Source organism: Eucyclogobius newberryi, unplaced genomic scaffold (genome assembly GCF_026437365.1).
Source record: "Eucyclogobius newberryi isolate DKJ021-1_F unplaced genomic scaffold, fEucNew1.0.hap1 SCAF_7, whole genome shotgun sequence".
NCBI classification, from domain to species: domain Eukaryota; kingdom Metazoa; phylum Chordata; class Actinopteri; order Gobiiformes; family Gobiidae; genus Eucyclogobius; species Eucyclogobius newberryi.
Genome location: NW_027316389.1, coordinates 5,301,614 through 5,319,807, shown reverse-complemented (window position 1 = coordinate 5,319,807; position 18,194 = coordinate 5,301,614). Strand labels below are relative to the sequence as shown.

The 18,194-nt window shown below is 51.3% G+C and overlaps 1 protein-coding gene across 1 annotated transcript in view; it reads left to right on the top strand.

Annotated features, from left to right (window-relative positions):
* The window catches only part of cttnbp2 (cortactin binding protein 2), a 69,846-nt gene that overhangs the window by 40,703 nt on the left and 10,949 nt on the right, over nucleotides 1-18,194 (top strand). The window contains exons 7-18 of the mRNA XM_072435273.1: nucleotides 1,925-2,419; nucleotides 2,583-2,679; nucleotides 3,067-3,217; nucleotides 5,725-5,955; nucleotides 9,492-9,609; nucleotides 10,473-10,742; nucleotides 11,913-12,008; nucleotides 13,669-13,748; nucleotides 13,824-13,910; nucleotides 16,146-16,245; nucleotides 17,449-17,601; nucleotides 18,112-18,194. The exon at nucleotides 18,112-18,194 is cut by the window's right edge and continues 84 nt beyond it. Of these exons, the coding sequence (XP_072291374.1) occupies nucleotides 1,925-2,419; nucleotides 2,583-2,679; nucleotides 3,067-3,217; nucleotides 5,725-5,955; nucleotides 9,492-9,609; nucleotides 10,473-10,742; nucleotides 11,913-12,008; nucleotides 13,669-13,748; nucleotides 13,824-13,910; nucleotides 16,146-16,245; nucleotides 17,449-17,601; nucleotides 18,112-18,194 (1,961 nt within the window). The remainder of the gene's footprint in view (nucleotides 1-1,924; nucleotides 2,420-2,582; nucleotides 2,680-3,066; nucleotides 3,218-5,724; nucleotides 5,956-9,491; nucleotides 9,610-10,472; nucleotides 10,743-11,912; nucleotides 12,009-13,668; nucleotides 13,749-13,823; nucleotides 13,911-16,145; nucleotides 16,246-17,448; nucleotides 17,602-18,111) is intronic.

Below are 18,194 nucleotides of genomic sequence, written 5' to 3'. Positions count from 1 at the left end.
GTTCTGAAAGTTCTGCTTTGGGTTTATGTTTTATTTTCTTTCTTTTTTGGACAAATGCATGAAGCTTAATGTCTTCTCTCTCTCTCTCTTTTGTTTTTGCAGCACTTTTAACTTTCACGTCCCACATCTCCCAATTTAGCTTTTTCACCAGCCAAGGTGCAACAGAAACACTAGAGTGGACCCACAACGGCCCTCGTGCCGACTGCCGCGCGCCGTCTCGTGACCGTTTTAATCATCCAAACGAGCTCAACAGTCACACGGTTACGGCGAATAACGACCGCGGCGAACGCCATCGACACATTTTAAATACAGTCGTGGTCAGTCGAAGACGAGACACAATTGCCACAGTTTCGAGGCGCGAGACTGAGACGAGACGTACACTTACCGTATTCTCCACACTATAAGGGGCATTAAGCCAAACAAAACGTGTACGAGGTCAGTGAGCACGACCAGAATTAATCCATGTATATGTCGCACTGGTTTATAAGTCGCTTTTTGAGAAAATCTAAGGCTTTTAAGTGCGCCTTATAGTGCGGAAAATTAAAATTATATTATATTATTATTATTTATTTTTTTCGGAACTGCTTCTCAAGAGGTGTCGCCTGCCAGCTCGGGACGTCGCCATTATTGGGTTATTCAATAATCGTGGAATATTCATGTCGCAATATAATCGGAAAGCGTATAATCGTGACAATTTCAGAAGCAAAATTAAGACATTTTAGTTCCAATCTATCATCCATAAAACGGAGCTAAATGTAAATAACCTTTATATCTGGTGATTTTTATCAAATTTTACTTAATTATATCTTTCAGAAAGTTTAATTTTGTAAAGTCGGTCACGAACTTGAGGAACAGTCTCGTGTCAGACGATGAGAATGACAGAAAACTAAAGATTTTACCCTTGTTTGGTCTCAATAGTCGTGAATAATCGTTAAATCGCGATGTTTGTTCTCACAATAATCGTAACGCTAACGTCTGATATCGTGACATCCCCATCACCAGGACTTAATCACATTTTAATGACCGTAATCGTTAACTGGACCATCCAGACTCCGAAACGCAAACGTAATTACCAATTTTCCGGAGTATAAGTTGCACCAGCCAAAAAATAGATATAGAAAAAAATATAGAGAAGAAAAAAACATATATAAGTCGCACTGGAGTATGAAATGCAGTTGCAAGTGTGAAAATAACAAATAATATCACATACAAGTCGCTCCGGAGTATAAGTATAAATATAAGTATAAGTCGCGCACCGGCCAAAACTATTAAAAAAAAAAAAGCTGCGACTTATAGTCCGGAAATTACGGTAAACATAAACGTAAAAAAAAAGCAGGGCCGCAACTACAATTATTTAAGTTGTCGACTCGGCAAACGATTGTTTCTATTGAACATTGAGCCTTTTTGAATACATTAACATCCATCCATCCATACATCCAAGTTGCACCAGCCAAAAAATACATAACAGAGAAGAAGAAAAAACATATATAAGTTACTCTGGAGTATAAGTCGCACCCAGGCCAAAACTATGAAAAAAGGTGCGACTTATAGTACGGAAAATACGGTATTTACCGATGGAAGTGTATTATTGATGTAATTACGAATTGTTAATTCTTTTTTTTACATTTTTACTTAAGAATGTCACTTTCTGGTACATAAAAAGAATAAATTTGTCAACATTTTTGTCAGTAATACATTTTATTTCGTAAATATTCTCCGTCTTGAATATTTCAGTGATTATATTTCAATCTTTGTGGTTGATAATGTATTTAAAGTGTCTAAATTTCTGACTAAAATAACAGCTTGTTCTCGTGGGAAGTCCATCTCTGGTGTTTCGTTCCGTCTCGCTGGCCGTAACCCTGTAGCTCTCATTACTGTCCTGTAGTGCTAACCGTGTAGTGTCTCCCTCCGCCTCCTCCCCCAGGCCGCCGCCCCCCCGTAGCGCCCGGGTCGAGGGGAGCCGGGTCCGGAGCCCTGGACTCGGACCTGCTCGAGCTCCCTGCTGCTCTCCAGGAACACGCCACTTTAATGTCAACGTCAATGCTGCTCAACCCGCCACAGACACCACAGACACCACCCTCCGACTGTGAACCCGCCCCCGACACCCTCTCGACCAATCACTTTGCTCGCTCGGACTGTGAACCCGCCCGCCGCGTCCCCGCCGCCGATCGCGACGCTCCCTCGGACTGTGAACCCGCCCGCCGCGTCCCCGCCGCCGATCGCGACGCTCCCTCGGACTGTGAACCCGCTACCCGCTACCTCTTCTCGTCCAATCGCAGCGCTGCTCCCGACCTCTCGTCCGATTATGACGCTCCTCCCAACGCCTCGTCCAATCACAACGCTCTGCTGTTCGACGAGGACTCCATTGAAAGGCTCAGAGTCTCCGCGCTCTTCGCTGCTGCTCAAAACGGCCAAACGGGTAAAACACTAACAAATGACGATGAAATGGCAAAGTAAATATCCTTGAGCATGTTCAAAGGCCAATAACAATAGAAATAATGCACAATATTTGTCTTTTAGTCTTTTATTATTTCATTAAAGTGTCCAAAGTGGTGTTTACTGTCGTGACTTTGTTCCTGCAGATTTTGTGGAGGAGCTTCTGTCTGCCGTGTCTGCTGATGTCACTGATCTGAACGGATTCACTCCTCTGCACTTCGCCGCCGCTCACGGACACACGAGGTGGGCGGGAACACTCACGCGAACAGTTACCTAGCAACCAAACTATAAACAAGAGCCAAACTCCACGTAAATGACACGACAGTTCTGATCTAACGCACAATAACACCATAAAGCAGCTTTATTTAGTCCAACCCTGGTTTAAACTGTCAGAAAAGTCTCTGTGTCGCACGCTGATGACATCACAGAGGGATTCAGCTCCACTTCCTGTCACTTTAAACTCTTATTTTTCAATGTTTCTTCACAAACTGCGACTTAACGGAAGTAAAACTGTGATAAACATTTACCACAGGAGTCAGAATTCAAAAAACGGAACCTTTCAAAGCTAATTTGGCGCTCTTTCCTTCCCGTGCGTTACCGCGGCGACCCCGTCTCTCGCTCTCTGTCCAGTTGCGTGTCCGCGCTGCTGTCCTCGGCCGCCGGCGTCAACGCCGTGTCTTCTGGAGGACTTACTGCCCTGTTTCTGTCCTCCGAATCCGGACTGACTCACTGTGTCCGACTGCTGCTGGAGTCTGGAGCCGACCGCTACATCTGCACTACTGTGAGTACTGCAAATACTATGAGTACTGCAAATACTATCACCACTACTGTGAGTACTGCAAATACTATGAGTACTGCAAATACTATGAGTACTGCAAATACTACTGTGAGTACTGCAAATACTACTGTGAGTACTGCAAATACTACTGCGAGTACTGCAAATACTATCACCACTACTGTGAGTACTGCAAATACTATCACCACTACTGTGAGTACTGCAAATACTATGAGTACTGCAAATACTACTGTGAGTACTGCAAATACTATCACCACTACTGTGAGTACTGCAAATACTACTGTGAGTACTGCTACTGTGAGTACTGCAAATACTACTGTGAGTACTGCAAATACTACTGTGAGTACTGCAAATACTACTGTGAGTACTGCAAATACTATCACCACTACTGTGAGTACTGCAAATACTACTGTGAGTACTGCAAATTCTACTTTGAGTACTGCAAATACTACTGAGTACTGCAAATACTATCACCACTACTGTGAGTACTGCAAATACTGCAAATACTATCACCACTACTGTGAGTACTGCAAATACTGCAAATACTTGCACCACTACTGTGAGTACTGCAAATACTGCAAATATTATCACCACTACTGTGAGTACTGCAAATACTACTGTGAGTACGCAAATACTACTGTGAGTACTGCAAATTGCAAATACTATCACCACTACTGTGAGTACTGCAAATATTATCACCACTACTGTGAGTACTGCAAATACTACTGTGAGTACGCAAATACTACTGTGAGTACTGCAAATTGCAAATACTATCACAACTACTGTGAGTACTGCAAATACTACTGTGAGTACTGCAAATACTACTGTGAGTACTGCAAATACTATCACCACTACTGTGAGTACTGCAGATACTATCACCACTACTGTGAGTACTGCAGATACTATCACCACTACTGTGAGTACTGCAGATACTATCACCACTACTGTGAGTACTGCAGATACTATCACCACTACTGTGAGTACTGCAGATACTATCACCACTACTGTGAGTACTGCAGATACTATCACCACTACTGTGAGTACTGCAGATACTATCACCACTACTGTGAGTACTGCAAATACTATCACCACTACTGTGAGTACTGCAAATACTGTCACCACTACTGTGAGTACTGCAAATACTATCTCCACTACTGTGAGTACTGCAAATACTATCACCACTACTGTGAGTACTGCAAATACTATTACCACTACTCTGAGTACTGCAAATACTATCACCACTACTCTGAGTACTGCAAATACTATCACCACTACTCTGAGTACTGCAAATACTATCACTACTACTCTGAGTACTGCAAATACTATCACCACTACTCTGAGTACTGCAAATACTATCACCACTACTCTGAGTACTGCAAATACTATCACCACTACTCTGAGTACTGCAAATACTATCACTACTACTCTGAGTACTGCAAATAAAGTAAAAACACAACTATTGCAGTAATAAGGGTTAAGCTAAACTTCTAAACATTGTTCATGGAGATGGATCAGTTTCATGCCGTACAAACGAGCAGGAAGAGGCTCTTCCAGGCCAGGTACGAGTCAGGTTTGTGGAGATAAAAGCCCTGCTCTCAGTTTTTATTAGTGCAATAAAAAAATAAAAACATACTTTTATTGGTGTATTTTTTGGCTAAAAGGTTACGTACTGGTGCTTTAAACTGCTCCTTCACTAACGTGGGACAAATGTTGAATAAAACTTTAGATTTAATCCACAAATCCATGATATTTATATTACTTCATCGAACTCCTGAGTTTGTGAGTCTGAATTAAGCTGTGAAGGCGGCTCTGTGAAGGAGGCGCTGTGAGGGAAGCGCTGTGAAGGAGGCGCTGTGAGGGAGGCGCTGTGAAGGAGGCGCTGTGAGGGAGGCGCTGTGAGGGAGGCGCTGTGAGGGAGGCGCTGTGAAGGAGGCGCTGTGAGGGAGGCGCTGTGAGGGAGGCGCTGTGAGGGAGGCGCTGTGAGGGAGGCGCTGTGAGGGAGGCGCTGTGAAGGAGGCGCTGTGAAGGAGGCTGTGTAGTGAGTGAGGGGTTAAGAGCGTGGGGAGACATTCAGAGTGCTTTGTCACTGTGGCGTCTCTCAAAGCCACTCTGTGAACGTGGGCCCCGTCTGAATCCGGTCCTGATGAGAGCGCTTCCTGCGTTGTCACGGCAACCCACGGGATTCGGGGGGTTGCCATGGCGCCGGGCGGTGACGATGACAGGCCCCTCTGTTCACTCACATTTGACACAGATTCAGTCGTGCTCAGTTTGTTCAGCTTCAGACGCACCAAACACTGAGACTCACAGAGCAGGCATTGTTTTTAGCCTCATCTGAACTACATCTGTACTGTGGTCATCTGAACTACTAGAGCTGCAACTAGAGAATATTTATTTTTATTTCATTTATTTAAATGGGGGGGGAAATATAAAAACAAATGTAAATATGGCAGCTTATACCACAAATACCCATAATTCCACTGTGTTTGTTGTAGGACGGCTGCAGTCCTCTTCACGCCGCGGTGCGCTCGGGGAACCTCGAGCTCCTGCGTTTGCTGCTGCACCACACGCCCCACATGACCCCCGACCCCTGCGACCTCAGAGTGAACTTTGACCCAGAGGCGCCCCCTCTCGACGTGACACTGAACATCTCCTCTGAGCTCCTGAACCAAACCAACAAAGACGGATGGACCGCAGCGCACATCGCTGCTGCGCAAGGGTTCAAGGTGAGGACCGGGACCTGGGACCGGGGGCTGGACCAGACCGGGGGCTGGACCAGACCGGGGGCTGGACCAGACCGTGGGCTGGACCGGACTGTGGGCTGGACCGGACCGTGGGATGGACCGGACCGTGGGCTGGGATGGACCTGACCGGGGACTGGGATGGACCGGACCGTGGGCTGGGATGGACCTGACCGGGGGCTGGGATGGACCTGACCGGGGACTGGGATGGACCAGACCGGGGACGGGGATGGACCAGACCGGGGACGGGGATGGACCAGACCGGGGACGGGGATGGACCGGGGACGGGGATGGACCGGGGACGGGGATGGACCAGACCGGGGACGGGGATGGACCAGACCGGGGACGGGGATGGACCAGACCGGGGACGGGGATGGACCGGGGACGGGGATGGACCGGGGACGGGGATGGACCGGGGACGGGGATGGACCGGGGACGGGGATGGACGGGGACGGGGACGGGGATGGACCGGGGATGGACCGGGGACGGGGATGGACCGGGGACGGGGATGGACCTGGACCGGGGACGGGGATGGACCTGGACCGGGGACGGGGATGGACCTGGACCGGGGACGGGGATGGACCTGGACCGGGGACGGGGATGGACCTGGACCGGGGACGGGGATGGACCGGGGACGGGGATGGACCGGGGACGGGGATGGACCGGGGACGGGACCGGGGACGGGACGGGGACGGACCGGGGACGGGACGGACCGGGGACGGGACGGGACGGGGACGGACCGGGGATGGGACGGACCGGGGACGGGGACGGGGACGGACCGGGGACGGGGACGGACCGGGGACCGGGGACGGGACGGGACCGGGGACGGGGACGGACCGGGGACCGGGGACGGGACGGGACCGGGGACGGGACGGGACGGACCGGGGACGGGACGGGACGGGACCGGGGACGGGGACGGGACCGGGGACGGGACGGGACCGGGGACGGGGACGGGACGGACCGGGGACGGGGACGGACCGGGGACGGGGACGGGACGGACCGGGGACGGGACGGACCGGGGACGGACCGGGGACGGGACGGACCGGGGACGGACCGGGGACGGACCGGGGACGGGACGGGACGGGACGGGACGGACCGGGGACGGACCGGGGACGGGACGGGACGGGACGGGACGGACCGGGGACGGACCGGGGACGGGACGGGACGGGACGGACCGGGGACGGACCGGGGACGGACCGGGGACGGGACGGGGACGGGACGGGACGGACCGGGGACGGGACGGGGACGGGACGGGGACGGGACGGGGACGGGACGGGGACGGGACAGACCGGGGACGGGACCGGGGACGGGGACGGGGACGGGACGGGGACGGGACGGGACGGACCGGGGACGGGACCGGGGACGGACCGGGGACGGGACCGGGGACGGACCGGGGACGGGACCGGGGACGGGACGGACCGGGGACGGACCGGGGACGGACCGGGGACGGACCGGGGACGGACCGGGGACGGGGACGGACCGGGACGGGGACGGACCGGGACGGACGGGGACGGACGGGGACGGACCGGGGACGGACCGGGACGGGGACGGACCGGGACGGGGACGGACGGGGACGGACCGGGGACGGACGGGGACGGACGGGGACGGACCGGGGACGGACCGGGACGGACCGGGGACGGGGACGGACCGGGACGGGGACGGACCGGGACGGACCGGGACGGGGACGGACGGGGACGGACCGGGACGGGGACGGACCGGGACGGGGACGGACCGGGACGGGGACGGACCGGGACGGACCGGGACGGGGACGGACCGGGACGGGGACGGACCGGGACGGACCGGGACGGGGACGGACCGGGACGGGGACGGACCGGGACGGACCGGGACGGACCGGGACGGGGACGGACCGGGACGGGGACGGACCGGGACGGGGACGGACCGGGACGGACCGGGACGGGGACGGACCGGGACGGGGACGGACCGGGACGGGGACGGACGGGGACGGACCGGGACGGGGACGGACCGGGACGGGGACGGACGGGGACGGACGGGGACGGACCGGGACGGGGACGGACCGGGACGGGGACGGACGGGGACGGACCGGGACCGGGACGGACGGGGACGGACGGGGACGGGGACGGGGACGGACCGGGACGGGGACGGACCGGGACCGGGACGGACCGGGACGGACCGGGACGGGGACGGACCGGGACGGACCGGGACGGGGACGGACCGGGACCGGGACGGACCGGGACGGACCGGGACGGGGACGGACCGGGACGGACCGGGACGGGGACGGACCGGGACGGGACCGGGGACGGACCGGGACGGACCGGGACGGGACCGGACCGGGGACGGACCGGGACGGGACCGGACCGGGGACGGACCGGGACGGACCGGGGACGGGGACGGGACGGACCGGGGAAGGACCGGGACGGACCGGGGACGGGGACGGACCGGGACGGACCGGACCGGGGACTGACCGGGACGGGGACGGGGACTGACCGGGACGGGGACGGAGACGGACGGGACCGGACTGGAGACGGACGGGACCGGGGACTGGAGACGGACGGGACCGGGGACGGGGAAGGACCGGGGACGGGAAGGGGACGGGGATGGACCGGGGAAGGACCGGGGAAGGACCGGGGACGGGACGGGGATGGACCGGGGGCTGGATTTATAGACGGGATGAAGCAGCATTAAATCAACAATAAAATTTCATTGTAAATGTACATTTAATTTCATTAAAGAAGAATAAAAACTTGTACTAAAATGGATCTGAAACTAAACCGGATGCAAATTGCTGTTGGGTTTGAAGTTTGGTTTACATTTTAATAAGTGTAAGATTTTTATTTAAAAATGCTACAAAAAGTGCTGAAAATGGAGGGATAATGTGATATTGGTCTGATCATTAAAGCTCAGCTCATGTTTAAAGACATGTTTCTGTTTGACATACGTAATATTGTCTGAAAATAGTTATCGGGATGATCCAAAATCGACATGTTCATTCTTGTCAGAACTGAACAGTTTATTTCTCCTTCAGTTTTAGTCGTGTTTAGTCTCTGTGTTTAACCCTTTGTCCTCCTCTGACCCTCCACGGCAGAAGAAAGAGTTTATGTGAAATCTCATCCTAAATCTGGTTCTGCTCGTTACGTGACATCACTGCACCTTTTAGTCCTGGTTTAGCTCTGGTTTAGTCCTGGTTTAGGCTCTGGTTTAGTCCTGGTTTAGGCTCTGGTTTAGACCTGGTTTAGACCTGGTTTAGTCCTGGTTTAGTCCTGGTTTAGTCCTGGTTTAGTCCTGGTTTAGTCCTGGTTTAGTCCTGGTTTAGGCTCTGGTTTAGTCCTGGTTTAATCCTGGTTTAGTCCTGGTTTAGTCCTGGTTTAGTCCTGGTTTAGTCCTGGTTTAGTCCTGGTTTAGTCCTGGTTTAGGCTCTGGTTTAGTCCTGGTTTAATCCTGGTTTAGTCCTGGTTTCGCCCTGGTTTAGTCCTGGTTTAGTCCTGGTTTAGCCCTGGTTTAGTTCTAATGTTGCACATATTGAGTGTGGGTGTTTACTTCAGGATTGTCTGGAGGAGCTTTGTTCTCATCAAGACCAGAACCTGGACCTCAGAGACAACTGGAACCGGACCATCCACGACCTGGCCACAGACGACTGCAAGGACCTGCTGGAGAACCTGAGTAAGACCTGGACCAGGACCAGGACTGAACTAATCCATAGACAGAACCCGGACTGAACTAGACTAAACCGGACTAAACCGGACTAAACCGGACTAAACCAGGACTAAACCAGGACTGAACCAGGACTGAACCAGGACTGAACTGGACAGAACCAGGACTGAACCAGGACTAGACCAGGACTAAACCAGGTCTAAACCAGGACTAAACCAGGTCTAAACCAGGACTAAACCAGGTCTAAACCAGGACTAGACCAGGACTAAACCAGGTCTAAACCAGGTCTAAACCAGGTCTAAACCAGGTCTAAACCAGGTCTAAACCAGAACTAAATCAGGTCTAAACCAGGACTAAACCAGGACTAAACCAGGTCTAAACCAGGACTAAACCAGGACTAAACCAGGACTAAACCAGGACTAAACCAGGACTAAACCAGGTCTAAACCAGGTCTAAACCAGGTCTAAACCAGGTCTAAACCAGAACTAAATCAGGTCTAAACCAGGACTAAACCAGGACTAAATCAGAACTAAACCAGGACTAAACCAGGTCTAAACCAGAACTAAATCAGGACTAAACCAGGTCTAAACCAGGACTAAACCAGGACTAAACCAGGACTAAACCAGGACTAAACCAGGACTAAACCAGGTCTAAACCAGGTCTAAACCAGAACTAAATCAGGTCTAAACCAGGACTAAACCAGGACTAAATCAGAACTAAACCAGGACTAAACCAGGTCTAAACCAGGTCTAAACCAGGACTAAACCAGGACTAAACCAGGACTAAACCAGGACTAAACCAGGTCTAAACCAGGTCTAAACCAGGACTAAACCAGGACTAAACCAGGACTAAAACGGGCCCCTCTGTTGCAGGTTGGTACCGTGTCCGTGTGGCGTTGCCCTGTTCGAGGGCCCTTGGCGACTCGGCTCTCGTTGCCGGTTCTCCTCCGGATGAGCTGGACCTGGGTTCCGTGGTGGTAGACCGGTCTACAGAGTGGTCCCGCCTCTGGTCCGAGGTGGTCCAGCTGTTCGTGGTCTACGTCGGGTCACTGTGCGAAAACCCGGATCTGGACCAGGATCGAAACCAGGAACGAGACAGACCTCTGGGACTCGGCCACAGCAGTGTCCGGTCCATCTGCATCGGTGAGTCATGTGCAGGGTAAAACCAGGGAGCGGGATCTGGGGCCGGAACGGGATCTCAGGGCCGGAACGGGATCTCGGGGCCGCAACGGGATCTGGGGCCGGGGCCGGAACGGGATCTGGGGCCGGGGCCGGAACGGGATCTGGGGCCGGGGCCGGAACGGGATCTGGGGCCGGGGCCGGAACGGGATCTGAGGCCGGGGCCGGAACGGGATCTGGGCCCTCATTTGGCCCCCGGGCCCAAGTTTGGACATGCCTGGTCTAAAGGCTCCTAAACCAGGTCCTAAACTGGTCTAAAGAAGGTCCAAGCAGACGAGATGTTACTTATTCATGATCTGGCCCGTGGGCCTGTGTCCTTCTGGTCCAACAGATCCTCATGAATAAGTAAAATCTCGTCTGCTGGTCCCACTGTCCTCCTGCTTGTCCCACTGTCCTCCTGCTTGTCCCACTGTCCTTCTGCTTGTCCCACTGTCCTCCTGCTTGTCCCACTGTCCTCCTGCTTGTCCCACTGTCCTTCTGCTTGTCCCGCTGTCCTTCTGCTGGTCCCACTGTCCTTCTGCTTGTCCCACTGTCCTTCTGCTGGTCCCACTGTCCTTCTGCTGGTCCCACTGTCCTTCTGCTTGTCCCACTGTCCTTCTGCTGGTCCCGCTGTCCTTCTGCTGGTCCCGCTGTCCTTCTGCTTGTCCCACTGTCCTTCTGCTTGTCCCACTGTCCTTCTGCTGGTCCCACTGTCCTTCTGCTGGTCCCGCTGTCCTTCTGCTTGTCCCACTGTCCTTCTGCTGGTCCCGCTGTCCTTCTGCTTGTCCCACTGTCCTCCTGCTGGTCCCGCTGTCCTTCTGCTTGTCCCACTGTCCTTCTGCTGGTCCCGCTGTCCTTCTGCTGGTCCCGCTGTCCTCCTGCTGGTCCTGCTGTCCTTCTGCTTGTCCCACTGTCCTTCTGCTTGTCCCACTGTCCTTCTGCTGGTCCCACTGTCTTTCTTTGGTCTCATTTTCACTTTTAATTATTCATGAAACAAACATAAGTTCAACGGAGCCGGCGTAAATAAATAATCATCTCAATAACTAAACCTAATCTTACTAATGATTTGAATCCCTCTCGTTGGTTCCTGGTCCAGAGGGTCCAGGGGGGGACAGTCACATCCGGGGTCTTCACCTTTGTCCTTTTGTCCTGCAGGAGAGTGGGCGTGGTCTGTGGGTGAAGAGGTCTCACTCTGGCCCTGGGATCTGGTCCGGAAACCTCCAAGTCCAAAGATCACGGTCCGGCTCCGAGGTACCAAACCACTACAGGTCTAAAGCCGGTCTAAAGCCGGTCTAAAGCCGGTCTAAAGCGGGACTAAAGCGGGACTAAAGCGGGACTAAAGAGGGTCTAAAGCGGGTCTAAAGCGGGTCTAAAGCGGGTCTAAAGCGGGACTAAAGCGGGACTAAAGCGGGTCTAAAGCGGGTCTAAAGCCGGTCTAAAGCCGGTCTAAAGCCGGTCTAAAGCGGGACTAAAGCGGGTCTAAAGCGAGTCTAAAGCGAGTCTAAAGCGGGTCTAAAGCGGGACTAAAGCCGGTCTAAAGCCGGTCTAAAGCCGGTCTAAAGCGGGACTAAAGCGGGACTAAAGCGGGACTAAAGCGGGACTAAAGCGGGACTAAAGTGGGACTAAAGTGGGACTAAAGTGGGACTAAAGTGGGACTAAAGAGGGACTAAAGCGGGACTAAAGGCGGGACTAAAGTCGGTCTAAAGCAGGACTTAAGCAGGACTTAAGCCGGTCTAAAGCAGGACTAAAGCAGGACTAAAGTCGGTCTAAAGCAGGACTTAAGCAGGTCTAAAGCCGGTCTAAAGCCGGTCTAAAGCCGGTCTAAAGCCGGTCTAAAGCCGGTCTAAAGCCGGTCTAAAGCAGGTCTAAAGCAGGACTAAAGCAGGTCTAAAGCCGGTCTAAAGCCGGTCTAAAGCAGGACTAAACACATAATGATTAGCAGAGTTTCCTTGTTCTCATTTGGACGGCAGACTTGCCGTGTTAGACATTTTGGCCGGTGATTCTGGCAAAAAGGCGTTTTCAAAATGATCTTTTGGACTGAATCCCGTTTGTTCAGGACGAGCCAGAATCCCAGTGTCCTCCTCGTTAACAGTAATTAGTCACATTCCCTGTGGAGACGTGAGATCGTTGGGCCAGTTTTTCTGCCTGATTCAGATAATGGGTTTTCTAATGTCTCGCACTGGAATCTTTGTCTTTAATGTTTGACTGTCGCCTTTATAAAGTGGTCCTTTTGTTTTGTTTACAACGTGAGAACTGGTGTCGCCATGGAGACTGAACCAGGGCCAAACAACTGGGATTATAACCGGACTAAACCAGGGACTAAACCAGGGACTAAACTTGGGACTGAACCAGGGGCTAAACCAGGGACTGAGCCAGGGACTGAGCCAGGGGCTAAACCAGGGGCTAAACCAGGGGCTAAACCAGGGGCTAAACCAGGGGCTAAACCAGGGACTGAGCCAGGGACTGAGCCAGGGGCTAAACCAGGGGCTAAACCAGGGGCTAAACCAGGGGCTAAACCAGGGACTGAGCCAGGGGCTAAACCAGGGGCTAAACCAGGGGCTAAACCAGGGGCTAAACCAGGGGCTAAACCAGGGACTGAGCCAGGGACTGAGCCAGGGGCTAAACCAGGGGCTAAACCAGAGACTGAACCGGGGACTGAACCGGGGACTGAACCGGGGACTGAACCGGGGACTGAACCGGGGACTGAGCCGGGGACTGAGCCGGGGACTGAGCCGGGGACTGAGCCGGGGACTGAGCCGGGGACTGAGCCGGGGACTGAGCCAGGGACTAAAACAGGGATTAAAACGGGGCTAAACCAGTATCAGGACAAAGCAGGACCAAACACAGACTAAAGAGGATGTTACTGTGAGGACAGAGTACTTTTACTGAAGTATTCTCGTCTTCTGTTTAGGTCTGTCAGAGTTGTGTTTGGATGAAGTCGCGCTCTTCTCTCTGATCCCAATGTCCACTCTCAACAACTACGTGCGACTGGTGCGTACAAATATGTGGCGCAAATGTTGTAGTAGTATTGTAGTATTTAAGATATTTGTGTTGTGTACTTTGCAGGTGGAACAGTATGGAAACTTGATGCTTCATGGAGTGGAGGGCAGTCTTCAGGAGAACATCGCCGCGGTGGTCGCTCACTGCATCAAGGTCCAAACCAAGTCTAAACTAGGACTCAAACTGGACCAAACCAAGTCTAAACTAGGACTCAAACTGGACCAAACCAAGTCTAAACTAGGACTCAAACTGGACCAAACCAAGTCTAAACTAGGACTCAAACTGGACCAAACCAAGTCTAAACTAGGACTCAAACTGGACCAAACCAAGTCTACACTAGGACTCAAACTGGACCAAACCAAGTCTACACTAGGACTCAAACTGGACCAAACCAAGTCCACATTAGGACTCAAACTGGACCAAACCAAGTCCACACTAGGACTCAAACTGGACCAAACCAAGTCTACACTTGGACTCAAACTGGACCAAACCAAGTCCACACTAGGACTCAAACTGGACCAAACCAAGTCTACACTAGGACTCAAACTGGACCAAACCAAGTCTAAACTAGGACTCAAACTGGACCAAACCAAGTCTAAACTAGGACTCAAACTGGACCAAACCAAGTCTACACTAGGACTCAAACTGGACCAAACCAAGTCCACATTAGGACTCAAACTGGACCAAACCAAGTCCACACTAGGACTCAAACTGGACCAAACCAAGTCTACACTAGGACTCAAACTGGACCAAACCAAGTCCACATTAGGACTCAAACTGGACCAAACCAAGTCCACACTAGGACTCAAACTGGACCAAACCAAGTCTACACTTGGACTCAAACTGGACCAAACCAAGTCCACACTAGGACTCAAACTGGACCAAACCAAGTCTACACTAGGACTCAAACTGGACCAAACCAAGTCTAAACTAGGACTCAAACTGGACCAAACCAAGTCTACACTAGGACTCAAACTGGACCAAACCAAGTCTACACTAGGACTCAAACTGGACCAAACCAAGTCCACATTAGGACTCAAACTGGACCAAACCAAGTCCACACTAGGACTCAAACTGGACCAAACCAAGTCTACACTTGGACTCAAACTGGACCAAACCAAGTCCACACTAGGACTCAAACTGGACCAAACCAAGTCTACACTAGGACTCAAACTGGACCAAACCAAGTCTAAACTAGGACTCAAACTGGACCAAACCAAGTCTAAACTAGGACTCAAACTGGACCAAACCAAGTCTAAACTAGGACTCAAACTGGACCAAACCAAGTCTAAACTAGGACTCAAACTGGACCAAACCAAGTCCACACTAGGACTCAAACTGGACCAAACCAAGTCTAAACTAGGACTCAAACTGGACCAAACCAAGTCTAAACTAGGACTCAAACTGGACCAAACCAAGTCTAAACTAGGACTCAAACTGGACCAAACCAAGTCTACACTAGGACTCAAACTGGACCAAACCAAGTCTACACTAGGACTCAAACTGGACCAAACCAAGTCTACATTAGGACTCAAACTGGACCAAACCAAGTCTACACTAGGACTCAAACTGGACCAAACCAAGTCTACATTAGAACTCAAACTGGACCAAACCAAGTCCACATTAGGACTCAAACTGGACCAAACCAAGTCCACATTAGGACTCAAACTGGACCAAACCAAGTCTACACTAGGACTCAAACTGGACCAAACCAAGTCTACACTAGGACTCAAACTGGACCAAACCAAGTCTACACTAGGACTCAAACTGGACCAAACCAAGTCCACACTAGGACTCAAACTGGACCAAACCAAGTCCACATTAAAGGTGGTATGGACGATTTTTTTTCCAGCAATTTTTTTTAGCATATTTCCTCGTGGCGTGGATAAATCATTTGTCCTGCCACGTATCAATCATAAAACGCACCTATCGCTCACCTGCAGCCGCGTCAGGCTCGTCCCCACGTTTCCGCGTGCCTAAGCGCATGGATCTATCATAATATAGTTCCCTCAGTGTACGGGGCAAAATGAAGACGGAGAAAGACAGTTTGAGCTGACGCAGAAGTGGACAGAAATCTACGGGAGACGAGCGATGCGCTCCGTTGCGCTAATAAACAAACGCACATGTGTGTTGTATCAGTCCACACGGGGGAGTGGCATGCGCACTTCCACCTGCGCTCTCAAATCGCCGAAAAATCGTCCATACCGCCTTTAAGGACTCAAACTGGACCAAACCAAGTCCACATCAAGACTCACACTAATTAATACTTTAGTTGTTTTAGTTCTTATTTAGTCGGTTTCTCTGCTGTTGCGTCACACACTCTGACAAACACTTCTATTAAAAGACTACATTTCCCATGATCCTCTTCTGCGTCTCCTGTGTTTGCAGACAAAGCAGGAAGCGCTCGGTCTTTGCTGCGATGTGGTCCGAGTTCAGGTGGACTCGAGTCTCACCAGAGAGCAGCTCCTGGACGCCTTCATCCAGGCCGGTACGAAACACGCTTAGAAACACGCTTAGAAACACACTTGGAAACACGCTTAGAAACATGCTTAGAAACACACTTGGAAACACGCTTAGAAACATGCTTAGAAACACACTTGGAAACACGCTTAGAAACATGCTTAGAAACACACTTGGAAACACGCTTAGAAACATGCTTAGAAACACGCTTAGAATCACACTTGGAAACACGCTTAGAAACGTGCTTAGAAACACACTTGGAAACGCGCTTAGATACGCGCTTAGAAACATGCTTTAGAAACGCGCTTAGTAACACGGTTGGAAACATGCTAACACGCTTGGAAACACGCTTAGAAAAATGCTTAGAAACGCGCTTAGTAACACGCTTAGAAACACGCTTGGAAACACGCTTAGAAAAATGCTTAGAAACACGCTTAGAAACACGCAACATGCTAACACGTTTGGAAACACGCTTAGAAACACGCTTCGAAACATGCTTAGAAACACGCTTAGTAACACGCTTGGAAACACGGTTAAAACACGGTTGGAAACATGCTAACACGCTTGGAAACACGCTTAGAAACATGCTTAGTAACACGCTTGGAAACACGCTTGGAAACATGCTTTGAAACATGCTTTGAAACATGCTTAGAAACACACTTAGAAACACGCTTAGTAACATGCTTAGAAACACGGTTAAAACAGGGTTGGAAACACGCTTGGAAACATGCTTTGAAACATGCTAACACGCTCAAACACGCTTAGAAACATGCCCGGGTTAATAATGAAGATCTCTGAGTCTGTTGTTTGGGGCACAAAGTTCAACGTCGCCATTGGCAACAGAAATAAACAATGGCACTGGTGGAAGGAGAAGTGCTCAGTTTTGTTAGTATAGATGAAGTACAGACACAGGTGCAAAATAATTACTCAAGTTGAAGTATTATATATGGCTAATTTTGGCTTTATTTGGTTGTATTTGTTAAATATTAATTATTGTTTTTCATGGATCTAGTAGCTATTTGTGGAGAATGTTTAGTAAATGTCTAGAACATGACATGACACTAGGGACTCTCAATCTTAATCTTATGCACAATTTACACAAAAGAAGCAACTTTTTAGACTTTTTTGGCTTCTTGTTCATTTCCTGCACAAACGATAAACCTTAGTTCTTGTTCTGAGGGTTAGTGTTGTGTTTTAGTCCCGGATGGTAACCCGGGGTGACTGTGTGCAGGGCTGCTGGCTCCGGCCGGCTCAGGCGGAGGCGCTCGTGTTGTAGTGACAGTGGAGCACCTGGAGAGGGCGCTGTCTCTGTGCGCTCTGATGGGAGACGTCTGCCACTGCCTGGACCACAGAGGGCCCCAGCACACGGTCCACACCAGCGCAGGTGAGCCAACATGCTAACAAACATGCTACAAAAGACATTAACAAACCTGCTCACACGCTAATAAGCTAGCTAACATGATAACAAACATGCTACCAAAGACGCTAACAAACACACTAACAAACCTGCTCACACGCTAATAAGCTAGCTAACATGATAACTAACATTTCAGCAAAGACGCTAACAAACCTGCTCACACACTAATAAGCTAGCTAACATGATAACAAACATGCTACCAAAGACGCTACCAAAGCTGCTAACAAACCTACTCACACGCGTATAAGCTATCTAACATGATAACAAACATGTTGTTACCTGATTTGTTACGTTTTTCCAGACTGCGCAGTCCCAGAAACGTTGTCCTAAGTTTGGTTACTATAGCAACTTCAGCGCTTGTGCGACACATATTTCATGTTTAGTCGGATAATAACGTTGCTCGTTTAATCACCTTCATAAACTGTAGGGTTACTATGGTTACTGCTCAGATCTCACCACCTCGTTCTCCCTGCGCAGGCCCTCATTGGTTGGTTGAGGGTGGTTACATCATCACCACACTGTCCAAGCCCCGCCTCCAGGGCTCAGAGCTCCGCCTCCAG